Here is a 17,972-nt window from a genome sequence, read left to right as displayed (position 1 = left end):
TCCCCCCTCTCCCCCCTCCCCCCCTCTCCCCCCCTCTCCCCCCTCTCCCCCCCTCTCCCCCCTCTCCCCCCTCTCTCCCCCCTCTCTCCCCCCTCTCTCCCCCCTCTCTCCCCCCTCTCTCCCCCCTCTCTCCCCCCTCTCTCCCCCCTCTCTCCCCCCTCTCCCCCTCTCTCCCCCCTCTCTCCCCCCTCTCCCCCCTCTCCCCCTCTCCCCTCTCTCTCCCCTCTCTCCCCTCTCTCCCCTCTCTCCCCCTCTCTCTCCCCTCTCTCCCCCTCTCTCCCCCCTCTCTCTCCCTCTCTCCCCCCTCTCCCCCCCTTCCTCCCTCTCCCCCTCTCTTTCCCCCCTTCCTCCCTCTCCCTCTCTCTCTCCCCCCTCCCCCCTCCTCCCTCCTCCCTCTCCCTCTCTCTCCCCCTCTCCCCCCTTCACCCTCTCTCTCTCCCCCCTTCACCCTCTCTCCCCCCTTCACCCTCTCTCCCCCCTTCACCCTCTCTCTCCCCCCTTCACCCTCTCTCTCTCCCCCCTTCACCCTCTCTCTCTCCCCCCTTCTCCCTCTCTCTCTCCCCCCCCTCCCTCCCTCTCTCCCTCTCCCCCCCCTTCTCCCTCTCCCTCTCCCTCTCTCCCCCCCCTTCTCCCTCTCCCTCTCTCCCCCCTTCTCCCTCTCCCTCTCCCCCCCCTCTCCCTCTCCCCCCCTTCTCCCTCTCCCTCTCTCCCCCCCTTCTCCCTCTCTCTCTCTCCCCCCCCTTCTCCCTCTCCCTCTCTCCCCCCCCCTTCTCCCTCTCCCTCTCCCTCTCTCCCCCCCTTCTCCCTCTCCCTCTCCCTCTCTCCCCCCCTTCTCCCTCTCCCTCTCTCTCTCTCCCCCCCTTCTCCCTCTCCCTCTCTCTCTCTCCCCCCCCTTCTCCCTCTCCCTCTCTCCCCCCCCCTTCTCCCTCTACACACACACACACACACACACACACACACACACACACACACCATAGAAACACAAATATCTGTGATGGGGCACTAGGCCTTTTTTTTCATCCAGCTTGCCACTGATTAGCAAGTATCTTCTACCAAATTAGTGAAGCAGTGCTACACTAATTCTGTTTCTCTATGGAAGAAACTGCAATTTCTTCTTTGCGTAAATCAGTTGTCACATAAGTGTGAACTCTGCCAGATTTCATTGTTAATTGCTGTTATACCTTTCAAAATACTTTTAATTTGTGTTGTTGTTTCAGGTTATTGGCAGGTGTTCGGGCCACGAAAGAACCTGCTGCAAGTACTGCAACCCCCAGCAAGAAAGGAAAACGTGTATCTGATCAGTCTCCCGCTAACGACTCGAGCTCTGGCTCAGAGGAGGGTAATGACACAGCCGCTACCAGCTGTTACTCCTCTTCCTTCCTCTCTCAATCATCTGGTGGCTGCGGTGGTGGTCCACACCTATCCTCAGGGCCTGGGGAACAAAGCAGTAGGGAACAGAGCAGGCTTGAAGAAAAAAATGATCGGATCTCTAAGGAGAAGCAGAAATTTTTCCGTTCTAGTGCATTTTATGCTGTTCACAAATCGAAACGGGTAGCATCTCAGCATCAGGGCACAGGAGCAATGTCTGTTGCGCAGAAAGTCAGTGTGGGGCCAGTTGTAGGAGGACATTGTACCAGTAGCAGTAGCAGTAGCAGTAGTAGCAACAACAGCAGCAGCAGTAGCAGCAGCAGCAGCAGCAGCAGCAGTAGTAGTGAGGATGAGTCAGACTCGGGAGGCTCGAGCACAGAGAAGGGTAAAAGTCCAGCCAGCGCAGTAGGTGCCCTTAGTGCCTCACCACAGGCAAGCAGAGTGAAAGTTAGTACCTCTCTGTTTCACCCGTCACCTCAGAGTGTGCAGAGGCCCAGGCCTTCTAGGACTTTCCTGTCCCCAATTACCAGTGTCCCATCCACAACAAGTATCAGAAGCTGTGCACCTTCCAGCAGCCCTCCTTGGGGTTTTGCTGCAGCTGCTGCAGCCGCAACTGCCGCAGCAACAGCTGTTGCAGCTTCAAAAGAAGATAAGAAAGATCCTCCCAGTACAAAACTTGCTGGACCTGTAGAGCCCAAGTTGCCATCGTTTCATGGGAGAACAAATGTAGAAGATACGAAGCAGTCGGCAAACACGTCTATAGCCAGCTGCTTGAAGCAAGTCGCACCACTTAGACAAGAAACTTCCTCACATGAAAAGAGGACATCGACAAGTGCTTACAGAGTACAACCTGGGTTTGGGCAGTTAAAGGGTCTGTTTGATGGCCTGAGTCATTTATTTACAGCACCTTCTCACAACAGAAAACGGACTGTGGGTAATGTGAACTATAGTCTCAGCAGGCGGAAGAAGGACAATAAAGAAAAAGTACAACCAAAGCCTGAAGATAAAGAAGTTCTGTCTCGTGAAACAAAAAGGACTACTCTCGAGACTGCCCGAAATGATACGGCTTTTGTAAATACGACAAGAGATGTCAAAAAATCACTTGCCAGTACAAGATCAGATGGTGTCTCCCCTAAACAAAGTGTTACAGGTCCAAGTAAACAAAATTCAGCTTTCCAGCGTGATTCTACAGCTTCTGTCTCACCTGTGTTACCCCCAGTGAGTGTACCTTCCAGTAATAGAAAATTTGCCAGACTTGGTATTTTTGCACCCAGCAGTGATTCTGAACATTCTTCAGCTGCATCCGTTTCTTCTACATGGAGTCAAATGACACCATCTCGTTTAGTGAAGACAGCTGTCAGTAGCAAGAGCTTAGAACAAGAGAGACGAAGAATGCTGAAAGGAGGTGCTTTCTTTGAAGGTGGTCTTATGTCTGGCTTAGGATTGTTTGGATATATGGTGGGACATACTCTCCCTTTTCCCTTTCTCCAACCATCATTGTCTCAGCCTTCTCAACATTCTCAGGAGGACCCAAAATTGAGAAAACGTCATCTCTCAGAGGAAGCCACCCAAACCCACCATCGCTACCACCACCATCACCACCACAGATACCATCCAGTACCAGTGCCATCCACATCCATCGTGCTGCCACACAAGCAGACGGGTAAGAAACCCACCATTCCTACTGCGGGTTTATTTAGCCTCCTGCTTCTTGTAATTCACTTACTCTCCCCTGTAAAACTTACTTGCTTGGAGAAAAACCCTTTTATTTATCACATAGAAGTGCAAGCAAAGTTCTCCCTGCAAGGAGTGAATGGAGTCTTGGAGTGGAATGGTACTGTGTGTGTATGTTTTGAATACCCTAGCATGTTGTGGTGTGCGGTGGCATTGTAGAAATCGTAATCCTTTCCACAATTATCCACTAAATGGGAAAGATGGGGAGGAAGGTCACTTGACTGGGTGCTGGCTGGCAGATTTGATAACAAAAAACAGAAAGAAAAAAAGTAATCTCTTCCCTGTGCTCGTACTTGGCGTGGCTTGACTTGTCTGCTTTAAATGTGGATCGGCACTTTCTTTCTTGATATTATTTGATTATTGAGGAAAGGTATAGGTAAAAGCTGTTCTGCTTTGCAGGGTTCAGGGGGCTTCTATACATCAACAAGGAGTTTTTCAATCCATTGTTATCATATACCAGTTACTGTTTGAAGTCTGATAATAAGTGTATGTTTGGTATGGATGTGTGATTGTGTGCACATATGTGTGTGAGCATGCATTTTGGCATGCTTGCATTGATGTATGTGTGCATCTCTCTCTCTCTCTCTCTCTCTCTCTCTCTCTCTCTCTCTCTCTCTCTCTCTCTGATACACACAAAAACACACACAGTGTGCAATGTGTATGTACAAGAGTGTGCACGCACTGGGTTTATTGCTTTCATTTCTCACATTCTTGATTGGGTCAAATTTGCTTCCCAAATTTGCGCTTCTTTGTCCAGTTATGAGTACACATTTCAGCGATTAGATGATTTGCATGTTCAGTATGTGGCGAATGGTCTAACTCTTCTTTAACATTTCACCCTCGCCTTACATAAATAATTCACTTTCACCGTACTAAAATAAATGCTGCTTGCTGGCACCTATTCTCCAAAATATACCACCAGTACCTGCACTGAAATTAGTTAAATTAGTCCTTAATACAGTAATCAGTTAAACTCTTGTAGATTATTAAGTGGCATACAGGCCATTAATAGATATAAATATTGCTGTAATTTATATATTTAAAAACATTCAATTTCTGTTTATTAATCCTATGTAGCATCCTATGTCAAAAACAGTTTTTCGTGTGATGGAATATCAGGAGAAGAATAGTAATCTGTTGTGGAGCAAGTAGTCCTACATATTTAGTATTATCATTATACTGATAAAATTAGACTTTATAGTGTCAGGGACTGAGAATTCTATTTACGATTGAGTTTATTGATCTATTAACCATTCATAACTTGAAACATCAGAATGGAAAATTTTGTTTGCACTTCTTTTATATCAGGTAATGTTGGAGTGCTCTTTGTGTAACCTTAAAACTTATGACATAAATTTGAGGCTCTAGCCAGTGTATTAAAATCAAAAGCTTTAGTAATAATATGATAGTACCTTCAGTGTCTAATTTCAACTGCTTAGTAGCCATTAATGAGGCAATCCTTTTCAGTATTAACAGCATTTAATGTTGCAGTTTATGTTGTACTGTAGTTAAGTCTGTTCAGTTTTTACCATTTAATAAAAAAAACTGTCATTTTAAGCAATGAGATTGAATAGAGGACATTCTTGGAGTGCAAAATAGATATTTAGTGAGAGTAACTTGTAAGCAATTTGCCACATAACCTTGGTATGAATCATCATTTACTAAGTTTGACACACACAAAAATTTTGCGGTGTGCATTCATTCAAAACAGCCAACAATTCACTTCGTTGATATATTTGACTTTTAATTTGTGTGTTTGCAGAATTTAAGCATCATATTTTATCTTGAGAAATGAAATTCAGATCATAAAGATAAATTGTTTTGAAACTGAATGTAGAAGTTATAATTGGGTTCCTTATTTACAACTACGAGTTTCTGTTCATTAAAATATCATTATTTCCATGTGTTTTTGTAGTTTTAATTTTTTTAACCTTTCCTTTGTTATGGTCATTGGGGAAAATAAAAAAGAATAGTAAGGAAATTAAGAATGCTGGAAGTTTTGGGAAAGCAAAGAACATTTCTGCATCTTTCCAGAGTATCCTTCTATTTTAGAAATGCATTTGTGCCCCTCCTCAGACCAGCCAGTGACAACCCCATGATGTCATATTGAGGGGATTGTTCAGGCACACTCCAGAAACAAACAGCTATTGTTTTTGAGAAAGGAGGAAATAAAATTTTGACTGTGGAATGTATTGAATGTAGATGGATTTGAGATAACTTGTTAAATGCTCATATTGCTACAGTGTGAGCATGCATGATGTTGTGGTGCGAGTTTCTCCATCTCCTTCCTGTCAAAAAGCTTAAGAAACACTTTCCAATAAATCTGTCTTCAATATCACTATCCTAAAATCCTTTAACATGGTAGGGGGCAGCCACTGCACCCCCTTAAGAGTGCAGAAAGAGCACATTCCTTGCTACCATGAAACTGAGTTTGATGTACTACTTGATGCACTGGAGTTACACCCAGCAAGAATTTGTTGCCAGTGTTTCCAACACTAAGCCATTGTTGCTGAGGTAGGTGGTGTGGTATTCACTGACCACAAACTATTGTGACATAAAAAACTCGTACCAGATCTGAGAGATGGTTGTCAGTTCGAATACCTTCAAATGCAAATGTGGGTACAATGAGCAGTTCCCTAAGTCATTCTCTGAATACATAACATACTTACGTTTGTAATGCCTGTTGATAAATGTGCACATAGATTTTTCAGAAAAAGTTCTTTCATTTCTAAATTAGTGAGCCAGTGTGACTAACAAAGTAATGAAATCACTCAAAGAAATGCGGGAAGTTGAGAGTTTTAGCTTCCCAGCTCTAATTAGGTTATCAATCAGAGCAGTAGAGCTGCTGGTGAAAGACAGTTGAAGCATTTAAAGTCAAGGGTACCTGAAAATCACAACGTAACACTCACAAACAAATACATAACTGTGAGAAGAGCCACTGATATTCTGTTGATCATGACAGTTTAGACCTTTCTACCACATTTAATGCCCAATCTTGTTGAAATTATAATATATTAAATTTGGTTCTGTAATGGAAAGTCAGCCTTGAGCACAAAGCAGTGGACTGGAAACCACTGTTTCTCAAAACTTCCAGAATGACATACTTACATGTAAATTTTTATGTTGTCTCATGTTAATGTAATTGTACATGTATGCCGTGGTTGACTGGACTGTATGTTTCTATTTCAGATGAAGTTGTTCCTGAACCTAAGACACTTCCTCCAGGTGTTACACAGAAGGATGTGACATTATACAAAGAAACTCGTGAAAAAGCAAATTCAGTAAGTAATACTGATTTGTGTATTAGTACCAAGTTCATGTGCTTTAGTGTGTATTTAATTACCAGCAGTTTTGAATTGTTAATCTTTGTCCGTATACTTCTGAAAGCTTAATTTATAGTTTTCTTTTTAATTAAAAAAAGCCAATTTGTTTCTGTTATGTGGTATGACTAAAGTTACTCACTTCCGTAAGATACAGATAAATCACAAGTGACTGAGAGATGTCGGCAACCAGCCACAATAAACAAAGTGATCAAATAGTTGAAACTGTTATGGACTCAGTGGTTTCTTGTGGTAATATTTTGCTGTGTGTGTGTGTGTGTGTGTGTGTGTGTGTGTGTGTGTGTGTGTGTGTGTGTGTTTTTTTTTTTTTTTAAATAGTATTCCAATATATTATCAGAATTCTTATGTCATCATAATTAAAGTAACTCGGAAAGAGAGGGGGGGGGGGGGGGGGGGGGGAAAGAAGCAATTTACCCACACATTTTTGCACAGTGGAACTGCTCCAACATAACATGTGCATTACACTATCTATACTTGAACATTAGGTTTAGAATGGGGCAGCTGATGGTGGTGTTAGTGAGGGTAAACAACTAGGATATTCATTTTATAGATTAAGTGCAATGGAGGAGCATAGGTACTTCGGATGCAGGTCAAATTCAGAGATGGTTAAATGGTCTCGTTGTTTATAGAATGTGCGAACATTTCCTAAACACATATTTGACATTCACATTGTCAAAGAAAGATGCGTAAAGGTTACAAACTGCTCTGTTGGCCAGTATTTGATGTTAAGATTTGTGAATGTGGTGTATCCGCAAGGGATAAACTAAAGGGATACTACTACGGCTGATGTATGACACTGTCATATTTCTTTGTCAGTTTTGACATGTCAAAGAAATTTGATGGTGTAATACGGAACTTTGTCAAATCTCACCTTTCGTCAAATAAATATGATCAAATCTAGGGCCTCACTGTTGTTTTTATCATAACAGTCGTTTGTCTTCTGTTCACTGCAAAGTTAAACACAACCGCTTGGAACGTGGGCATCGCTGCGTGTATTTGATGTCTTTGTAGTGTGTTTGTAAACATGGCTTCAAAGATTGTGTGTTCCTTAGTCTCTTTTTAATAAACTTGCTTCGACTAATGTGGGCGGTGAGCATGGGGCGCAGTGCATGCTATTAATTGTGTGTTGATGGGCAGGTGAAATATGCTGCAGGTGACTTTCATGTCCACAATCACAGCTACCGCCATCCACCTCTACATCTGGAAGCTTTTCAGCAAGCCAGAATAGAGGATGCAGTCACACTCCTCAATAATAATAATAATAATAATAATAATAATATTAATAATAATAATAAAGCTTTCCATTCTATGTTTGTTTTTTAACTCTGGATGCCACAAGTTAAAAAGTGGTTCATCTGTTTAGTACTTTTTATTAATTTTGTAGTTGCTGGAACACTAATTCCAAATAAAATTATTCAAAAGTAAAATAGCTCTTATGCTTATATAGTGTACTAAACATTTATTTACTTTCACATGTTCCCTCTTCAGTTAATCGCTTCATACATTTCTAGAATTATTTTGGTTAAAGTGCAATGTGATATTAGATTGCTGTTTTGTAAACTAAAGTAGCTCTTTCCTGCATCAAGAAATCACAGTATCACAGTTAGCCTGTCTTGTGCACATATAGCATTTCTCAAGAGAGTATTCTGTTTTGTAATATGAGAAGCCACTTTACTGAGCAAATACTGAAATACACTCTCATCCATTTGTAAGAAATTTGTATATAAGGCTTGACATCCCCACTTGCAGCTCTTGTAACAAATTTTGCTGAATGCTTTTATTATCTTGACATAATACCTATGGCTTCATCCAAGTACATTTCCTTTTTTTCCGCCCCCTTTTTTCCCCAGATAAGCGCACAATCCTATTGTAGTACTAGCAGCTGCAGCGCATAATAAGAAATTATTGTCCGTCATCTTGAAATTTGACGAAAAATATGACGACAGTCTAATACCCCTTTTTAGTGCCACATCAAAGATCTTTGTCAAAGAAATTTGAAGAATGTTTGATGATATTTCTTTGTCAAAGAAATATGAGCGTACAATACCGACCTAATCTTCTTTGGATTTGCAGCTCTTGCAGTAGCCATGCACAGACAAAATTACTGGATATCTCGTCCGCCAGTTTTGCAAACACCTGTTTTTCATATGAACCCAATGATTGTTCAACAAAGGTGCTGAAACATATTTGGGTTTGCGTAATGGGCAGACCTGATATCCAGTAAACTAGGAATATTGTTCACTGTTTGTAATTGGAAGGACAATTTTGCAGTGTGTGCTGTAAATGGACAGCAGATTACATGTCAGGAGACATCTCTGTTCATTGATGGATGCCACTTTACAGCAGATGTTTACTGAGAAGACAAGGAAATTAAATCTGTTGATCAATAATCTCTGGAATAAATGTATTAAAATGGGGCAGTGATCGTGTGTTTGGTGAATTCAAGACAGAGAGACCTCAGTGATGTTTCTCTTGGTAGACCTCAGTGATCCTTCTCTTGGTTTTACGTGACTATGCTTGTCCTCACAATAAAAAGTATTTTCATGCCTTCTTCTTCCTACCTGAATCACATGGTGAGTCAGGATGTTCTTTGGACTCTCATTGCTGCTCAAAGCCTTCCCCTGATCTATAGTGTGCTGAGAACATGGAACTTGCATAAACATCATTATCAGTAGCAACATAGCATAATGCAGCTTACCATAGTGTGTAACATAATTGAGACAGGACCTTTAACTGTTAAGGAAAGTGATATGTCGAGTGTCATGTAAGTGAAAACTGAGCTACTGTCTTCCAATTGAGTCATGGAAGCATGCTTCACCGCCTGATTTAAATCTTGAACTTGTTCGTTTTTCCAGGCTTTATTGAAATTTTTTCAGTATGCCGTGTTTATCATGTCCTCATACCAGGTTGAGTCCCTGCTTATTTGCTACAATTCTGCTGTGCAGTAACATGTTGAAATTACTGTCATCTGTCCCATCTTGTTCTGCAAGAAGCAGCTGCTTAAATTTCTCTGTGATTCTTAAAACTTGACAGGCATTCTTCACATGGTAATGAAAGAGAAAGTATGAAGATCTGCTTATGTGTAGAATTAAATACTATCTAATAATAACAGGGCCAACGGCCTTACTGCAGTGGTAACACTAGTTCCCATCATATCACTGAAGTTAAGCACTTTCGGGCTGGGATGGCTGACCATCTGGTCTGCCGAGTGCTGTTGGCAAGCGGGGTGCACTCAGCCGTTGTGAGGCAAATTGAGGAGCTTCATGATTGAGAAGTAGTGGCTCCGGTCTCGGAAACTGACATACGGCTGGGAGAGCAGTGTGCTGACTACACGCACCTCCATATCCACATCCAGTGACGTCTATGGGCTGAGGATGAGACGGCGGCTGGCCGGTACTGGGCCTTCAGGGCTTTTTCGGGAGGAGAGTTTAATATCAACAGTGTTCTTCAGAGTTAGAAAGATGAAATATTTTGTATCTGTTATTTCATGACATACTTCAGTAACTGTTATACTCCAGTTTCCACTTCATTTCTAAGTATTAAGTCTTTCCACATATATTGTTAACATATTGAATTTTCTTCTAGGCAACACCAGCGGTATTACCTAATGTGGATGCACCAGCCACATCTAGTGGAGTAGTTTCTCCTTCAACAGCAGCAGCCCAGCAGAGGTGCCCTGCTGCTATTGAATTTGGCCAGTATGAGATACAGACCTGGTATTCCTCACCGTACCCGCAGGAATACGCCAGGTGCGTCGCAGAATATACTATATTATCTTTTCAAAGGTGGTGTTACATTTCCCGCCGATTAATTTTAAGATACATGATTGTTAATTAATTTTAGTTCGACATTAAGGAAATTCCATTGATTGTAGAAGTAAAGGTAAATGTGCCAGTGGTTACAGAATGAGAATACATGTACCATAATTTTAGGCACCAAATTTACTGTGGATTGATTTATAAATGGTTCAGCACCAATTTAAGAATTTCTGTTGTGAAAACAGCTCTATAGAAATTGTTGACATGTTTGTTGTATTACACAAATTTCATCATTTTATAAAATTTCCAACAGAAGACCAAATGAGAAGTTGTTTCAGTTGTGTACTCATAGCAGTTCACATCACACCAGTCATTTTACAGATGGTGAGTGTACTGCAGCCCCCTCTGTAAATGCATACAAATATCCAAAGTGTCATAGAGGAAATACGTTCACAGTACAGTTGGATTTAGGTGTATGTATAGAATTAAATTAACTTTAGAGTAGTGCTGCTGTACTGGCATAACACACGTAACATCACCACAATGAATGTTTCACTCCACAGTGATGTGTCCACTGATCTTAAAACTTCCTGGCAATTTAAAACTGTGTGTCTGATCAGACTCGAACTTGAGTCCTTAACCTTTCATGTGCATGTACTCTACTAATTGAGCTACCCAAGCAGGACCCACACCCACTTAATCTGTCTGCAAGTTTCGTATCAATGCACACTTCGCTGCAGAGTGGAAAGTGTATTCTGGGAACATCTCAGAAGCTGTAGCTCCACCATGTCCCCACAGTATCGTTTCTTCCAGGAGTGCTGGTCCCACAAATTTCACGAGAGAACTTCTATGAAGTTAGGAAGGTAGGAGATGACGAATTAGTGGAAGTGAAGCTGAAAGTACAGGTCATGGGTCCTGCTTGGATAGCTCAGGTCAGTTGAAGAGCACTTCCTGCCAAAGGCAAAGCTTCAGAGTTAGATTCTCAGTTTGGCACACAGTTTTAATTTGCCATGAAATGTCATGTGTAACATTGTTAGTAGCCAACATTAAGTGACAAACTTCAACTATTATAATTATCACCACCACCAATATTTTGCACGATGGCAGCTGACATTATGAGAAGTTTATCGTATTATTCTTGTATTTCTTTGTGAAATTTTTACCAACAGGAGCTGTCGTGAATGCACATATTTCTTGGTAATATTTTTACTAATAATTATGACAGCATCTGTTTTGTGAAAACAAGACCCCTGTTGTGCAGATGCTTTGTAATAAACTGGCAGCAGGGTTTGCTAATTTGAATAGTGACAAATAGGAACTGAAATGGTAACCCAGTTAAAAAAAAAGGTTCAAATGGCTCTGAGCACTATGGGACTTAACATCTATGGTCATCAGTCCCCTTAAACTTAGAACTACTTAAACCTAACTAACCTAAGGACAACACGCAACACCCAGCCATCACGAGGCAGAGAAAATCCCTGACCCCGCCTGGAATCGAAAACCGGGCGCGGGAAGCGAGAACGCTACAGCACGACCACGAGATGCGGGCAGGGAACCCAGTTCCAACTACATGGGCTTCCTGGTTAATTTCATAGTTACTAATTGATGTGGAACTCTTAAACACCATCCTCATCTGGCTAACACCCACTCAAAGTATCATCAAAAGGTGCTTTTGTTGATGTTCGGCTGTTACAGAATCAAATTTGCTTATCAGTGACAGCAGCAAGTTATATTTACTGAAAGATGCGACATTTACATGAATTAATTGTGCCTTGTCATGCATATTCTTGTAGTACTTCTGCTAAATCGCTCATTTTTCTAGGTGTTGAGGAAAGGCAGAGATCACTAAGGGACATATCTTATCCATTATTAAGCTGTTTGGCAGTTCACAACATTTCAAGCAAAGCTGATGCTTAAAAAATGGAGCAGGTCTCTTTGTTTGTCCTGGTACATTGTGTTTCAGCAGAGTCAAAGTACTTTCATTATGTTTGATGCCACTAGTACCGGGCATGCGTAACCATTGAAAATTTGGAGACGGCAAAACCTCCAAATGACTTTTCGCCACATTGGAAGTGTCCATATCCCGCTGCAATGTATATTTCTGTAATTCAGTGGAGTTGTTGGTACATAAATGGAGTCTTGTATTAAAGACTAACAACACCTGCTGTTTCCTCTCAATCTGCATTTTAAAAAAGTTCTGTGGTATTTATTGTCAGAGTCTTATCTCTGGGACGTAACATAAAAGTGCAGTACCTGGAATGGTGCCCTGGGCTTGCATTCAGAAGTGTGCTCAAACCTCCTTCTGATCATCCAGATTTAGCTTCTCTAGTATTTCCCTAGATGGATCAACGTAAATTATGGGATCGTATCTTGGACAGTTATCCTTCCCCATACTTGGTGTGTTCAGATGGTGCTGTCTTTAGTGACCTCATTGCCAGTGGGACTCTAAAAACAATAATGTTCCCCCTTTTTACACTAGTTTTGATCTTTGTCATATACAATTTAAGATTTAGGGCATTCTTTTGATTACATTTTCTGCTAAGTCTGTGGAAGAAAATCATTGAGTTTGTTTCAGACATCGTAGGTAAACTTCCTTGCACCAGTGTGGATTTCAACTAAGATTTTGTATGTTGCCAGGCATTTATTATATTTGTGTGATATTTGTTGATTCTATTTACATGCACATATTTTTCTGTGTTTGCAGTTAACGTTATATTGGCACTTCCTTTTCTGTAATAATATTCAGATTTTTTGCTGTTTTAATTAGATACAGATTATGTATAAAAGCTACATAATTATCTTCAGTAATTATTAACTGTGCTTAGGTGTTCATTAATTAATTTCATATTAATTTTTATGTGAACTTCAATTGAAACTGTATGGTTCACACTTCACGTTAATGTAGATGTGTGTGTGCTCATGTTTAAGGTCAATAACAAAACATTTTTTATTTCAAAATTTGACTGTGATGAATTATGGTATTGCAATATTACATATGTCTTATTTGTTGTTTTTAGATTACCAAAACTCTTCCTCTGTGAGTTTTGCCTTAAATACACGAAGAGCAAGGCTGTGTTGGAAAGGCATCAAGATAAGTGTACTTGGAGACATCCTCCAGCGACAGAAATCTACCGTCACAAAGATCTCTCTGTTTTTGAGGTATTTCGTTGAGAAGAAATAATATAAAAGAACATGCTCTGCTGTTTTTGTTAATTGCTGTAGTTACTTGTTGTGGCAATTGAGGAAATATAATAATAAGAGAAGTCAGAAACAGGTTACTGTGTACTTCATAAGACCTCTTCATTTAAAATACTGTCACCCCTCCCTTCTTATTACTTGGTATGTGACATTTTGTCCCTTTGATAATAGTGTTCTTTCTTTTTGAAATTATTTGAATGAATTCCTCGTGTTTCCATCTCCATTCACACACATGTGCTCCAGTCACATCAATCTGGCCACTGCATATGGTAGACATCAATGTGCAATAACCACTCACAGACAGCAGGTGGCAACACAAGCAGTGGAGGGCATATAAAACTTGTCAGGAGAGGAAAAAGTGCAGTCATCATCGTAATCTGGAAGTGGAACGATTTACCTAACATCCATTAGGGAATGGTCATTGGCTTTCATGCCAAGAGTGGAAGCTTTTCCAAAACAGCTAAGTTTGTAGTCTTGTAGCCTTGGTTAAGGTGTACTGTACTTGACAAAATTTCACTATACAAAACCAGCATCGAGGCAGCTGTAGTGCACTGTGGCCTATAAATGACAAGGGCGACTGATGACTGCAGTGATGTGTACAGGCAAATAGACGTGCATCTCTTGAGAAACTGAACCAAGAGGCTACCAACAGCCAGTCATCAAATGTTGCTGCATATGGGCCTCCACAGTAGGCTCTTAGTTCATGCACCTATACTGACTTCGGTTCATCAATGACAAAGTCTGGTATTTGCACACCAATACTACAACTGGACATCGACTGAGTGGAAACAGGTGGCGTTTTCAAATAAATTGTGTGTATGTTGCATTTGACACACTGCTGTTGGCATGTATGGCATGAAATGTCTGAAAAGAAACACTGTGCAACAACATTATTGCCTGTGGGATGTTTTTGCGCCATTGCCAAGTTATCTTGTAATTCTGGAAGGCACCATGGATCAACACAAGTATAAGTATGTGATTATCCTTGGGGACCACATACGCCCCTACATGCATGTTTTAACCTCTGCAAGATGGGATCTTCCAGTGTGACAATAAGACATGTCACACAGGTTGCAGTGCACGTGAGTGGTTTGAAGAGCACGAGGACGTGTTTACCATACTCCCCTCGGCACAAACTCCCCACTTTTCATGCATGGATCCTCAACTGAGATACCTAGTGAAGCTGGCTGTGGCACTGGAGTTGGCATGGCTCCACATCCATCAGACACTTCCAGAATGTGATTGCCCTCTTCCTACACGTCTCACAGTGAAGCACTGCAAGAAGTGGTTACTTTGGCGTTTGACAGATGGTCACATTAATGTGACTGGAGAGTGTATAATTATTTGTCTAGAAGATCAACCGAGCTTAAGACTGACCATCTCTTGATTTAGTATGTGTTAACGTATGAGAGGCATTTTAGGATAAAGGGAGAAAGATGTGGACAGCAGAGGAAGAGAGAACATAAGCTACAGGATGTGGGGTGGGGTCCACCAGAGATGGTCTGTGTGCGGGGGGGTTACAGGTACAGAAGTAGGGGGTGACAGAGGGACTGGACCAGTTGGTGCTGTAGCGTGCAGCATGTGTAGCAATTGAATTGTCAAGTTCACAGTTGAAGATAACAATTTGTAGGGTAATCGCAGAACTGTTGGTATATATTGTGGCCCTGTTGATATGAGTTACGGAATGAATGTTTCTGTCACTGGTAGGGGCTGGTGGATGGACATTCGTAGCTGAACATATCTACGTCTACTTATACGCTCCGCACGCCACCACACGGTGCGTGGCAGAGGGTACCCTGTACCACTAATCATCATTTCCTTTCTGGTTCCACTCACAAACAGCGTGAGGGAAAAATGACTGACTGTATGCCTCCATATGAGCCCTAATTTCTCGTATCTATCGTATTTTTGTGGTGTTGGCTGCAGTAGAATCATTTGGCAGTCAGCTTCAAATGCCATTTCTCTAAGTTGTCACAATACTGACACTTGGATCGAATGTGGCAGAATTGCCTGTGTGGTGTTAGATTGGGAGCTTAGGGTGGAGGTTGTTAGGATACAGAATGCTATTTAAGTAGAAGAAATTGGTGGACTATTATTCTTCCCAGTCCTGATGAGAAATAGTTGAAGAGCTTAGCTGAGGTTTTTTTAAGGCTTGGGTCATGTTGATACATAAGAGAAGTTCATGTAAAGTTAATGAAAATCATAACTCACTTCTGTACAATGGAGTAGGAACTGTATAACATTTTATCACAGTCTTTCTGTTACAGTAATTTTTGAAAGCAATTACATTTGTTATTTCCAGTTTCTACTTCTTCATGAAATAAGGTACCTTATTCTAGAAAATGGGTTAAGTTTATCCTTTCTGTTGCTGTAGTTTTTAGCTAACCAACAGGTTTAAGTTCTGTAAATGCTGTGCATTTAGTCTGCTTGTACTATACTATAATAGTGAGCTATAGCCATCAAGTGAATTTCATCATGGCTCTTATGTAGAATTATTTTCCTGATCAATAATGAATGAAGGACCCATATATTACGTATTACATATGTTGTACCATATTTACTTGATTATAAGACCAGGTTTTTTTCCCAAATTCATGATTTGAAAACTACAGGGTCACCCTGTATTTGCATATTAAACTATTGATGCTTAGGTTAATGGTTTTTCATTGTTTGGTAGATTGCTGTGAGCATCATCTTGTATTTACACATGAAGCTTGGGCTACTGAGATTGTGTGCAGATTTATTTTAAAGAATTTGGAAGGTTAAGTAGGGCAAACAATACTTGTGCTCAAACAGGTTTGAGATTTCCCAATACATCAAAGTGCTCAGTACAGTATTGACCTCATTGACAACCATGAGACATTAGACTCGAGCGGTGCTAATTCAAGGGATATGCGAGAAACTATGAACTAGCCTCCACAAAAGTCTATTGCTCTGCTTAAAATTCGACAAATTTGTAAAATGCAGGATCACATAGAATTTCTTACTATCTTCTTGCAGGCTCTTGTTGTATTTGAACAGTTTTGCAATAAAAGTTCTAATACATGTTTGGTTACTGAATAAAAACATTTATGGTGTTTTTTCATAAATTTACCATTGAAAGGCAAAAATGTTGTCCTTCAGGAACACAGGAAATTATGAACACAAGTCAATATTTTATTTGATTGTGAGGTATTTTAATGATTGAGCAAATGAGTTTGCAAATAGGAAATTCAGTCGCTGTTTACATATTAGAATACCTGCTAAAAAGTTACCATCTTTTAATCGGTTTTAGAACAAGTTGGTGACATTCAGATGAAACAAGAAACAAAATTAATCTGGAATTAAATGTCTAAAAATGAAATAACTTATGTTAAACTGACTATAATTGTTAACGTAACACTAAATTATGGTGGCAAGACACATTGTAGAGATGGTGCCAACAAACATTGCAAGATTGTGGGCTGAGTGTAATTTTGAGAATTTTACTGAATCCAGATTGTGATATTTCATTTATTGATTTATTTATTACATTAGTGTTACATATGATCTGCAGCCTAGAAGACGTTGCAGTCTGTGTTTCACAGTTGCTCAACCACTGCATTACAGAAGTGTTGGAAGGGGGTGGGGGGAGTGATACAGGCTTCACTGAGAACTGGGATGAGTGCCAGGAGGGGAATAATGAGCTGGCAGCAAATTACAGGGTGCTGACAGCCATGGGAACCTATTCCATGTCCTTTGGCTTTTTATGATAATCTATGACATTTAAACTGCAGTTTACCTGAATATGTTTGAGTCGACTTTAAAATTGGACAATACACGAAAATCTTATACATTTTGACAGGAGACGGTGAAAGTATAGGTAGGAGCCAGTGGGGTACTTGTATCCATCCTCCAACAATGTTGTCAATGCTCCCTGTGAGGTATCACGAAAATGAAAGGGGGTGTGTCAGCTACTGGTTCTGCACAGCCAATGAGAGAGCTGCGGGCAGACGATATGTTTGGAAGCAATTAACTTGTAGATTCTCATCTCAGTATAGAAATGAAGTCCGGTATGCATTTGGCAAAAAATAGTGGCATTCTCAGGTTCCACCATAATCACAACCTCAGCTATTGCAACATATTTCGAAAGAAATGGTGAAATATTTGTGACAACGAAGATATAAATTTCACAACTGTGCTATTAGGATGAAAGTGATGATTAGAAATAGTGAAACCACAGACAACAGGATCAGTAACCGAAAAGGTAGTGAAGATAAAACTATTTATTTTCTTTTATTTTATTTCTTCTTGTGTTATCAAAGTGGCCTAAGTTTAAAGTAGTTATAAACATTTTAGGTGCATACTTGATGTCAGTAAAACAGTTTGTATTTTTGAGTAGTTGGAATGTGTTTGAAATAAATTTTTCTCAAGGAGACGCATAAAAAAGACGGCGGGGTCACCTTATATTCAGGGTTGCCTCCTACTCTGGTAAATATGGTACATGTGCTTCCTAATCTTTCAAAACATTGCCATAAGATGTCACTTCTGTGTAAATTAAAAAAGTGTAGGGGAAATAGTACAATCTTCTTTTTCACCTTCTTATTCATCTATT

At 40.6% G+C, this 17,972-nt stretch overlaps 1 protein-coding gene across 1 annotated transcript in view; it reads left to right on the top strand.

Annotated features, from left to right (window-relative positions):
* The window catches only part of LOC124596309 (histone acetyltransferase KAT6B-like), a 276,099-nt gene that overhangs the window by 213,070 nt on the left and 45,057 nt on the right, over positions 1–17,972 (top strand). The window contains exons 5-8 of the mRNA XM_047135411.1: positions 1,218–1,339; positions 6,292–6,383; positions 10,029–10,192; positions 13,219–13,360. Of these exons, the coding sequence (XP_046991367.1) occupies positions 1,218–1,339; positions 6,292–6,383; positions 10,029–10,192; positions 13,219–13,360 (520 nt within the window). The remainder of the gene's footprint in view (positions 1–1,217; positions 1,340–6,291; positions 6,384–10,028; positions 10,193–13,218; positions 13,361–17,972) is intronic.

The sequence above is a fragment of the Schistocerca americana genome, chromosome 2, assembly GCF_021461395.2.
Source record: "Schistocerca americana isolate TAMUIC-IGC-003095 chromosome 2, iqSchAmer2.1, whole genome shotgun sequence".
NCBI classification, from domain to species: domain Eukaryota; kingdom Metazoa; phylum Arthropoda; class Insecta; order Orthoptera; family Acrididae; genus Schistocerca; species Schistocerca americana.
This window is presented reverse-complemented; position numbering and strand designations above follow the sequence as displayed.